This window comes from Arabidopsis lyrata (genome assembly GCF_000004255.2).
Source record: "Arabidopsis lyrata subsp. lyrata unplaced genomic scaffold ARALYscaffold_4, whole genome shotgun sequence".
Lineage (NCBI taxonomy): Eukaryota > Viridiplantae > Streptophyta > Magnoliopsida > Brassicales > Brassicaceae > Arabidopsis > Arabidopsis lyrata.
Window position 1 is genome coordinate 474391 of NW_003302552.1, and position 10979 is coordinate 485369.

Below are 10979 nucleotides of genomic sequence, written 5' to 3' on the forward strand. Positions count from 1 at the left end.
CTCGCGAGTTTGACATCTCCTTTTGGTTAAACTTCTCGCCCTCGTGAGTTGTTTTTTTTTTTAGTCTCGCCATCACGAGCTACATCCGAACCTCGCAATCGCGGGTGTTATTTTCTATTACTTGAATCCTACGATCGGGTATAAACGTCGATGACCTAACGGTTGGGTATTGTAGCCGCTTTGAACCCTACAATCGGGTATAAACGTCGATGATGACCCGACGGCCGGATATAAAAGCCGCTATTCTGAAGACTTGTCCAATCTCACACGTGTTACCACGTATGAGCTTGTCGGAGGGTATTGGAGGAACCGGAGATCGACCAAGATCGACGGTCGAGATGAAAAGCCCAAGATTATGGAAATCATGAAGATCGAGAAGGATCTAGAAGTTATCATATCTTAAGTTTAGGAAGTTTAACATTATCTCTAAATATATTATTTACATTTATATTTATTTTAAATTAGGAAACTTATATCAATCTCATCTCTATATAAGATAATGTATTTTATACAATTATTCTTATGAGAGTCTATTATAATTCTTCCTAAACACTTTTGTGTTCTTTACTCTCATCAATTTATCAAGAAACAAATATGACAAATCAAAATAAAGCATTTGGTTGGGCGGCCAACGAACAACGATGACTCCGACGTCCTCTCTCCGTTTCATTTCTCTAGAAGGTTACTTTCTTTTACTTTTAACACACTAGTCTCTTATATTGATTCTCTAGTACACACATAGTTTTTACAAATAATTATAGTGATAATCTTTATATGACCTAAGATTTATCACGGCTGGGCATTTCGTGTCATATCAAATTGTTGGTATAATGATTCCATGTTGACAAAAGAAAAAACTAAATCAAACAAAAGAAAAATCGGAAATAATATATATATTATTGTCCACATAATAAAATTAGTTACATTTTTTAACCAGAAAAGGGTGAAACAGCTCCAATTTCAGTAGAACATCTGTTCCATATTGCATTAGCTTTAGAAAACCTTTTAGAAGAAAAATGTTTGAGTTGATAGACTTGAAAAAATAAGTTCATAAATTCCATGTGACATTCTTTTCCAGCTTTCACTATCCCCCGACAACAATCTCTTGAAGCACTTTTGTTCAGAAGAATTTCAGCTAACACTTCTTCGGCACATTGGTATGGGACGTCCATCTTTTTACTGCAGTTCTTAAGATAATCTTTTTGTTTTTTTGAATACTTACGATACATATTGACGTTATAATCGTTCGATGTCGGTGACATTGCAATCGTCGCATCAAACTCGTCGTCTGAAATGAGTGGTGACTCGTCATTATCGCCTTCTATAGCCAAAGTTGGATGAGAAAACGATAGCAAAACCATGATTAAAGAAAATATCATGAAAATAGTTTTATTCTCCATTTTAAAATATTTTGATAATTTTCTTAATTGGTTTTCTTTGTTTTATGCCACCAATGAGAATTTCTGTGTGTATTTATAGTGTCAAATATTCATTACTGTTATTATTTAGTAACTTTTTACTGGTGAAAAATAACATTTTTCTTTATTTATCTCACACCAATAATATCTTATTAGTTATCAACATAATTTACATCGTTTGACGTTTTACACCGTTTATAAATATAGTTTGTTTAATGCATTTCAGTTTATGAAGATATGAAATAAGTTGAACAAAAAATCTTAAGCGTATCATAGATAGAAAACTGGGCTTTAAGTCCCTGTATGTGTGCACTTTAATTTTTAAGCTTCATTGTAGTAAATTTATTGTTTGTATTCGGATGATGTTTGCAAAGAAATTGAAAAAGAAAAAATACAAGAGCAATGATATAAATTATTTCAATAACTACAAAAGCTATTTTATGAAACCCCTTGCTATCAGTAAACACTAAACATGCACCATATTTTGTGAATATGAAAATATATGCGTGTATTAACTATTTAATACTGACTAAAACAAGGGGTTAATTTGGCAAAGAAAAAAATATAACAAAAACACTCAAGGTGAACCAAACTGATATTATTACATTAACACCAAACCAAGATTTGTTTATAGAGCAATTGGTTTCATACTTTCATTAATTAGAAAACCAAATATCGAAATTGAACCAAACTGAACCAATTTTAGTATATCCACACAAAACAAACAGAAAGTTATTAGAATTTTCTATTTTTAAATAAAATTTTCTGTTTTTAATTATATATATTGTATTTACAATAAATATATTCATATTATATTAATATAATATCAAATAAATTTTTTATTTGTATTTATAAATTTATCTAGTCATGGTAATATGTAGTGCAGATATAAAAAGAAATCACCCACCATAGAAACTTTTAAAATTTCAACAATTCTTTAAATTACATCCACAAATCCTTCAATTCCTAATCTTCAAATGATGTGACATAATTTTGCCCACTAAAATTCCATTACACTTGTGTTACCATTTAGGGGGGTGTATTGAATTAAAGATTTGGGTGGATTTGGTGGAATTTAGGAAATTTTGGATTTTGAGAAAGTTATGTGATTTTTTAGGATACTTTTGGTGGAATTGTTAGAATTTTCATTTTAGAAAAGGAAATACTAGTTTGTTATTTGGTGAGATTTAAGAGATAATATTGGATGATTTGGTGAGATTTTTAAAACAAAAATAGGAAAACTGGATTTACAAAAAAAACTTATCTCCAACATTGTCTAGAAAATTTGGGATCTCTTTGCAACGTTGCTTTACAAAAAAATAGAAAAATTGGATTCTTTCTGCAACACGTTCCAAAACACGTTCAACGTTGTTTGTGGTAAAAGATAAAGAAATCATGGTGTGTTGTGGTTATAAAAAAGTTTATGTTTTTGTATTAGGACTTCAAATTAAAAACTTGAAACTGAGAGAGATTTTGTTGGTAATGAATTTGATTTGCCATTGAAATCTTTTGTTTTTTTCTGCAAGTGAAGAACAAAAAAAAGGTGACAGATTTGTTTTGACTTTTGACGATGAGAATGAGAAAGTGAAAGGACAACTTCTCTTATGTTTATTTTGTTAAAAGAAGTTTTTTCCAAATAACACCTCTCAAGGTGTGATTTCTTTAATTGAATTTCTCATGTAAAATTGTATCCAAAGTCTCCCAAAATCAATGTTATGGCTTTTTTAAAAAAACAAAGTTGTGTTTTCAATAACAGTTGATTTGATATCAAGTTTAGAAATTATAGTTTGAATAACAAGAGATTGTGAGTGATTTTATTGAAATCTCAATTTCAATAACATTGGATTTGAGAAGAGATTTGAAAATCACAAATTCAATAACAGGTGATTTTAGTAAAAACCCAAAATTTTCTAAAATCCTAGTTCCAATACACCCCCCTTAGACTCCCCCCCCCCCCCCTATTATCTCAATTCAGGCATAAAACATAACCGAATCGTTCACAGAAAGAGACAGAAACAAATATGGTTGATCGAAATAAAGCATTTGGTTGGGCGGCCAACGACGAATCTGGCGTCCTCTCTCCATTTCATTTCTCTAGAAGGTTCCTTTCTTTTTTCTTTTGACACTTATTGATTCGCTTTCACAACTTTTGTATGTTTTGGTGTCATATTATTGCAGAGAAAATTGTGAGAACGATGTAACAGTGAAAATCTTTTTCTGTGGTGTTTGTCACTCTGATCTTCACACCATCAAAAACCACTGGGGAATCTCTCGTTACCCCGTTGTTCCCGGGTATTCTCATTACTTACCATTTCTCTTATTCATGATCCCAAATATTCTTATTTCCCAATTTTGTATATAGGAGATCTTATTTTGTGAACTTCAAATAAAGAAAAATATCCTGGAGATTTTATTACATTTATAGAATAAGAAATGTTTAACGTTTGGATTTTAAAATTAATTATATTTAAAATTAAAAATACATGTATAATATATTAAAATTATTTAACATTATAGTTTGAATTTTTAGATTTATCAAAAAGACTTCTAATGTACGAAAAAAAATTATATTGGCTAGGCGTTAGCCCTCTCCGCATGATTAGGGCTTAGCAGTTTCAATTTCTAACAACTATATATTTTCCTTGGGCTAATTTTGTTAATTTGATAGGCATGAAATCGTTGGAATAGCTACAAAAGTTGGTAAGAATGTGACAAAGTTTAAAGAAGGAGACCGAGTAGGAGTAGGCGTAATAATCGGTTCATGCGAATCATGTGAATCATGTAACCAAGACTTAGAAAACTATTGTCCTGAAGTCGTTTTCACATACAACTCTCGTTCCTCTGACGGAACCAGAAACCAAGGTGGTTATTCCGACGTAATTGTAGTCGATCACCGCTTTGTCCTAAGCATTCCCGATGGTTTACCAAGCGATGCAGGCGCGCCGCTGCTCTGTGCTGGAATCACTGTGTACAGTCCAATGAAATATTATGGTATGGCTGAAGAATCAGGGAAACATTTAGGTGTGAATGGACTTGGTGGACTTGGTCATATCGCTGTGAAGATTGGTAAAGCCTTTGGTTTAAGAGTTACTGTGATGAGTAGGTCATCAGAGAAAGAGAGGGAAGCAATTGATCGACTCGGTGCTGATTCGTTTCTTGTTACAACGGATTCTCAAAAGATGAAGGATGCAACAGGAACTATAGATTTCATTATCGATACGGTATCAGCAGAACATGCTCTATTACCATTGTTTAGTTTGCTGAAAGTGAGTGGAAAGCTTGTGGCTTTAGGCTTACCGGAGAAGCCACTCGAGCTACCAATCTTCCCTCTAGTTCTCGGTAAAAGAACTGATGATAACCCTTTGTTATAAGCTGTGAATCTATGTTTTACGTGTTGTGGAAGTAACTGTTAGGGTTTTTCGTGTTTTGTTATAGGAAGGAACATGGTGGGAGGAAGTCAGATTGGAGGGATGAAGGAGACACAAGAGATGCTTGAGTTCTGTGCCAAGCATAATATCGTTTCGGATATTGAGCTCATAAAAATGAGTGATATCAACTCTGCTATGGACCGTTTGGCTAAATCTGATGTCAGGTACCGGTTCGTGATCGATGTGGCCAACTCTTTAGTCACTGACTCATCAGCTGAGAATTTAGAGGATCATGTCGACCATGAAGTCTCGATCACGTCTAGATTCTGAGGTTTTCTTGAATCTTGAGGATGGTTACAAAATCATGAATCCGTTTTCTTGTAGGACTTGTTACTTGTCTTTTCTTTCTATGCTCCGTTTCCTGTTTTTGTCTGTTAATTGTTTAAAAGCAATGAAACTAAGACTTTTATTAGGGTTTTGCAAAAACATGAATCTACTACATACTTGTTTTACAAGTTACTTGTTTGAGAAACTTTGTCTGTTCTTACTATGCTCTGTTTCTTGACAAACCTTTTTTTGTTCTAAATATTATTATTCCAGTTTGATGGTTCTTAATCTTTGTCCTGGTATAAACGCCGTTTTAGTCACACAGAAAAATCCAAAGGGACATGCCAATTATATCATTTAAAAACTATATATTATAACCATTATTGGAGTTTGCATAAATCAAAGTTTCACCGAGGAAGGCGCCGGCGAAGAACCACCGGAATTTGGAGATTGACAGAAGGCGCGAAGAACGTTGGTTTCATCAGAGGTAAAGCCAAGAGAAGTTAACATCGCCGGCCAACAATCAGTGGTGATGACTTCGACGGCTTGACAGCAATCGACGCCGAGTTTGGTCTCGCCGTTGAGGAAGAACAGAACGATTTCGTTTGTGCATGATTTGAGCTCGTACAGTGCGTTCCAACACTCCATTAATCCTCCTCCGTTGAGCCGTGCCGCTATGTTGGTGGAATCTGCCGTCTCCGGGAGAGTTCTGCCGGAGATATTGAGCACGAGGAGAAGAGCGACGATGGCAACGAGGAAACTTGTGTACGAAGCCATTATTCTCTATTTTGGGGTTTTGTTGTGTTGTGATGATTGAGTTACGAGAGTTCTGTTTTTATAGTGTGGTTTTGGATGGATTTGAAGCTTAGTGGTGATTTAAGAGTAATTAAAAGGTGGATTAGTGGGAGGAATGGGAAAGGATTGACGGTAAATGGTTTCACTTAAACATGAAACTTTAAAGCATTTGATAGCTAGTGGAAACGTATTAAATATTGGCTTGTTGAATGAGTAACGGTCCTATAGGAGACGAAGGTTTAACGTCGTGTTACAGAAGGTGATGAACGAATGATTTTGTTATAAGTCATTTGAACTTTACGCTATGGTTTTCACTACTCATTGAACTTTATGCTATTTTTAGTAACTTTCAAAATATGTTACAAATACATTATAGTGTTGTTGATGACTTGATGTGTAACTATCCATCATTAAACATATGGTCAAATTATGGTTTTCATATAAATTTTTTCTTGTTATAATCTAAATAAGATGCTATAGTGTTGTCAATGTGTAACTATCCATCATTAAACATATGGTCAAATACTCAAATTACAGTCTACAACCATTATATAGAACATGTATTTTTTAGGAACTTAAAACATATGGTCAAATTTTCACAATCTCCAATACAAATATAAAAGGATGTGTATTCTCAAGTTTTCTAGTTTCTCTGTTATTTGCACATTTTGTGTCTTACAAACTATGATAATTGTTCTAAATTCAGAGCTTATAAGATAGACTGCAAAAAGGCATAAATTAAGTATCTTCTTGGACAAGTTACTTCTCTTAGGTTTATTATTTTTGCAGTTTACTATGCTCTGATACTTAACAAAACCACTATGCTCTGATACTTAACAAAACCACTATGCTCTGATACTTAACAAAATTTGGTTTTGTTCTGATAATGGTTCTAAGCTATTCCAATTCAGTGGATCTTATCCTTGTATAAACGCAATGGTAATCCCAAACACAAACGCTTTTATTCCAAACTTTAAATCAGTGAACATACATGTTCTCATCATACCATAGAAAACTATATATTATAACCATAAAAATTTATCAAACTTCGGCAGGGGAAGGAGCCGGAGAAGAACCGCCGGAAGTCGGAGACTGGCAGAAACCACGGAGGACGTTTGTTTCCTCAGATGTAAAGCCAAGAGAAGTAAGCATCGCCGGCCAACAATCAGTGGTTATGACGTCAACAGCGTTGCAGCAACCTGAGCCGAGTTTGGTCTCACCGTTGAGAAAGAAGAGAACGATCTCATTAGTGCATGATTTCAGCTCGTAGAGTGCATCCCAACACTGCATCAATCCTCCTCCGGTAAGCCTTGCCGCAATGTTGGTGGAATCCGCCACCACCGGGAGTGTTCGGCCAGAGACGTTGAGGGCAAGGAGAAGAGTGACGGTGACAAAGAGGAAACTTGTGTTAGAAGCCATTTTTTTTTTTTTTTTTGGATTTGTGTTGTGTGATGATGATGATGATGATGATGAGGACTTGCAAGAGTTGTTGCAATTTATAATACTTTGGTTTTGAAAGATCTTTAAGGTTTAAATTGGTGATTAAATGTTGTTTTTAGTGGGGGAAGTGGGAGAGGCAGAGAGTTAATGATTTACTTAATCACCAATTTAAACCTTAAAGATCTTTCAAAAGAGAATGATTGAATAGAATAGATCTTATAGTAACGGTCTTAACAGAAAAATACAAGCGAACTTAGCGAAGAGTCAATGTTTACTTGACATATATAAAAACTTTGAAGACTGTAGAACAAAAGTGGCTGTAGTATAGCGGTTAGTATCCCACGTTGTGGCCGTGGGGACCTGGGCTCGAATCCCAGCAGCCACACATTTTTTTCCTACTTTAGTTATTACCCAAGAAATTAGAGGATCATCAATTCGGTAATGGCTTCATCATCCATGTCTTCCAACAGTAAACAATTTTTAGCTTCAACCACTTGTGTATACCTAACTGATAAAGAAAAACCACCAATGCTTCAATTCAAATCGTAACCGGAACCAAAATCGAACTAACGTTCATAAAACGCGAGTCGATATCTCAAATGACGAAGATCTAACGGAGAGATCTCGATCTAGATGAGTACAACACCATAATCTCAGAACAAACTAAGAAGAAGAAGAAGAGATACAACTAAAAATGATTTCTCTGGTTATGTTTTGCAAATGATCGATGATTCTCTATGTAGCTCCAATTCATCTCCACGTCAGCTGCCAACGCATCATTCACGCCTCCACCAATCATCTTCCTCTATTCTTCCACGTCAGCTACTCTTTATTTTCCCTATAACAAATCTCCCCTCTTCAGAGAACCTTGACCTCAAGGTTCATGGAAACTTCATTGCCAGTTCATAGAGTAACTCTCATGCAGCCTTTTCCATTAGAATCATAGCATTCCTTTTACCAAATCTCCAAGCCCCGTTCTTGCCTTCTTCTTTGGATAAAAGTAGCGATGAGCCGACTTGAATCGCGAGCTTGTGACAACTTCATCACCAGTAAATCTTTAGCCATTGCGGCTGTCTTGTATTTAAACCACCAATCTTTACCTAACTTACTCTTTCTCAAAGTTGAAACACAACTATTGCTACCAAACAACTGCATATATGTGTGCATTTTCATCGCCAAGCTCTGAAATGTTCTTTTATTTTTCGTAATCTGGCACCTAATCACGATCTGATCTGTTGAGTGATTCAACACTTCCCTTTGCAGCAGATCAATGAGACGACTCAAGCATAGCTTGAACTTCATTTTCCAACAATGCCACAGGAAAATAGATTTGTATGTCCACAAGTGCAGAGTTAAAGAGGAGAAGAGACCCTTTAGAAGTTCTCAAGTCCCTGTTCTTAAACTTAAATTTCCAGGATTTGGAACATTTCAGTTTCTATATCTTCCATTGCAAGGAGTACCTTCTTAGAGCCTCTTGTGATTCAGTTCTAATCCATACAAACAATTTCAAATTTGAAATTACTTGAAGTGGCATAGTCTTGTACTTAAGCCAATCTCTGCTGTTCCAAATTTTAAACCAATCTTCAAATTCCAACTTGCACTTATAACTCAACTCAATGTGTAGTCTCTTCATACCTTCTTTCACAGATTTGTACTTGAACCACCACCGCTTGGAAAACTTGATCTTTATGTTTCTCATCACCTGCTGAATAACCAAACTAGTTTGCAACAACAGCTCATACACCATTACAATCAGCTCATACACAGCTTGTTGACCATGACGTCCATCACTCACTTTTATCTCAAACATTAAACCAAGCGTACTTCTCATGCTAATAGTCCTATTTTAGTTATTACCCAAGAAATTAGAGGATCATCAATTCGGTAATGGCTTCATCATCCATGTCTTCCAACAGTAAACAATTTTTAGCTTCAACCACTTGTGTATACCTAACTGATAAAGAAAAACCACCAATGCTTCAATTCAAATCGTAACCGGAACCAAAATCGAACTAACGTTCATAAAACGCGAGTCGATATCTCAAATGACGAAGATCTAACGGAGAGATCTCGATCTAGATGAGTACAACACCATAATCTCAGAACAAACTAAGAAGAAGAAGAAGAGATACAACTAAAAATGATTTCTCTGGTTATGTTTTGCAAATGATCGATGATTCTCTATGTAGCTCCAATTCATCTCCACGTCAGCTGCCAACGCATCATTCACGCCTCCACCAATCATCTTCCTCTATTCTTCCACGTCAGCTACTCTTTATTTTCCCTATAACAAATCTCCCCTCTTCAGAGAACCTTGACCTCAAGGTTCATGGAAACTTCATTGCCAGTTCATAGAGTAACTCGCATGCAGCCTTTTCCATTAGAATCATAGCATTCCTTTTACCAAATCTCCAAGCCCCGTTCTTGCCTTCTTCTTTGGATAAAAGTAGCGATGAGCCGACTTGAATCGCGAGCTTGTGACAACTTCATCACCAGTAAATCTTTAGCCATTGCGGCTGTCTTGTATTTAAACCACCAATCTTTACCTAACTTACTCTTTCTCAAAGTTGAAACACAACTATTGCTACCAAACAACTGCATATATGTGTGCATTTTCATCGCCAAGCTCTGAAATGTTCTTCTATTTTTCGTAATCTGGCACCTAATCACGATCTGATCTGTTGAGTGATTCAACACTTCCCTTTGCAGCAGATCAATGAGACGACTCAAGCATAGCTTGAACTTCATTTTCCAACAATGCCACAGAAAAATAGATTTGTATGTCCACAAGTGCAGAGTTAAAGAGGAGAAGAGACCCTTTAGAAGTTCTCAAGTCCCTGTTCTTAAACTTAAATTTCCAGGATTTGGAACATTTCAGTTTCTATATCTTCCATTGCAAGGAGTACCTTCTTAGAGCCTCTTGTGATTCAGTTCTAATCCATACAAACAATTTCAAATTTGAAATTACTTGAAGTGGCATAGTCTTGTACTTAAGCCAATCTCTGCTGTTCCAAATTTTAAACCAATCTTCAAATTCCAACTTGCACTTATAACTCAACTCAATGTGTAGTCTCTTCATACCTTCTTTCACAGATTTGTACTTGAACCACCACCGCTTGGAAAACTTGATCTTTATGTTTCTCATCACCTGCTGAATAACCAAACTAGTTTGCAACAACAGCTCATACACCATTACAATCAGCTCATACACAGCTTGTTGACCATGACGTCCAGCACTCACTTTTATCTCAAACATTAAACCAAGCGTACTTCTCATGCTAATAGCCCTCGCCAATGTGAACATCTCACCATATTCGCCTATAGCATATCCTGTTTCAATAGCACTCATATGTAGAGAAGCCAATAGGATCTGTTGGACATCTTCTTGCATAACATGTTTTTGGAGCTTAAACCACCAAGTCTTTGAAACATTTTCTTTCTCAAATTTTGCCATCCTTGATTGTCTCGTTTCCTTATGTTTCCTTTAGCAGATTTGTATTTGAACATCCAAGATTTAAACCCTTTTGTTTTCTTCTTTGTTCCCAGCTTTTCTTTATGTTGAGACATTTTACCGAACACCTGGTGTGCAGAGTAATTTGTTGTGATACTTACAAATTTTTTACTCTTCTCA

The 10979-nt window shown here is 35.5% G+C and overlaps 4 protein-coding genes and 1 non-coding gene across 6 annotated transcripts; 2 read left to right on the forward strand and 3 right to left on the reverse strand.

Moving 5' to 3' along the window:
* Positions 1-671: 671 nt before the first annotated feature.
* On the forward strand, positions 672-5318 carry LOC9316464 (cinnamyl alcohol dehydrogenase 3). 2 transcript variants are annotated; one of them, XM_021030150.1, is made up of 4 exons: positions 672-681; positions 3597-3710; positions 4087-4757; positions 4854-5318. In XM_021030150.1, the coding sequence occupies exons 3-4, from the start codon at positions 4397-4399 to the stop codon at positions 5114-5116; spliced, it is 624 nt and encodes a 207-aa protein (XP_020885809.1). In that variant the 5' UTR covers positions 672-681; positions 3597-3710; positions 4087-4396; the 3' UTR covers positions 5117-5318. The 2 variants fall into 2 exon arrangements, with proteins under 2 accessions (XP_020885809.1, XP_002878570.1); XM_002878524.2 differs by lacking the exon at positions 672-681 and adding an exon at positions 3393-3519.
* LOC9316463 lies at positions 930-1417 on the reverse strand. Its single transcript, XM_002880350.2, has one exon. The coding sequence runs from the start codon at positions 1398-1400 to the stop codon at positions 930-932; it is 471 nt and encodes a 156-aa protein (XP_002880396.1). The 5' UTR covers positions 1401-1417.
* Positions 5319-5461: 143 nt separating the features above from the next.
* Positions 5462-6117, reverse strand: LOC9314638 (egg cell-secreted protein 1.2). Its single transcript, XM_002880351.2, has one exon. The coding sequence runs from the start codon at positions 5888-5890 to the stop codon at positions 5513-5515; it is 378 nt and encodes a 125-aa protein (XP_002880397.1). The 5' UTR covers positions 5891-6117; the 3' UTR covers positions 5462-5512.
* A 731-nt stretch (positions 6118-6848) lies between these two features.
* Positions 6849-7471, reverse strand: LOC9316465 (egg cell-secreted protein 1.3). The gene has a single exon (XM_002880352.2). It carries the CDS (start codon positions 7325-7327, stop codon positions 6950-6952), a length of 378 nt encoding a protein of 125 aa, XP_002880398.1. The 5' UTR covers positions 7328-7471; the 3' UTR covers positions 6849-6949.
* Positions 7472-7661: 190 nt separating this feature from the next.
* Positions 7662-7733, forward strand: TRNAH-GUG. Its single transcript has one exon. It is a non-coding gene; the product is annotated as a tRNA-His (tRNA).
* The last annotated feature ends 3246 nt before the right edge of the window (positions 7734-10979 follow it).

Excerpts from the sequence above, each read along its gene's own strand:
- LOC9316463 (XM_002880350.2), bottom strand. The coding sequence starts at position 1,400 with ATGGAGAATAAAACTATTTTCATGATATTTTCTTTAATCATGGTTTTG.
- LOC9314638 (XM_002880351.2), bottom strand. The coding sequence starts at position 5,890 with ATGGCTTCGTACACAAGTTTCCTCGTTGCCATCGTCGCTCTTCTCCTC.
- LOC9316464 (XM_002878524.2), top strand. The coding sequence starts at position 3,440 with ATGGTTGATCGAAATAAAGCATTTGGTTGGGCGGCCAACGACGAATCT. Across the intron at positions 3,520-3,596 it reads CCATTTCATTTCTCTAGAAG|AGAAAATTGTGAGAACGATG; the intron begins GTTCCTTTCTTT and ends ATATTATTGCAG. Across the intron at positions 4,758-4,853 it reads AATCTTCCCTCTAGTTCTCG|GAAGGAACATGGTGGGAGGA; the intron begins GTAAAAGAACTG and ends GTTTTGTTATAG.
- LOC9316465 (XM_002880352.2), bottom strand. The coding sequence starts at position 7,327 with ATGGCTTCTAACACAAGTTTCCTCTTTGTCACCGTCACTCTTCTCCTT.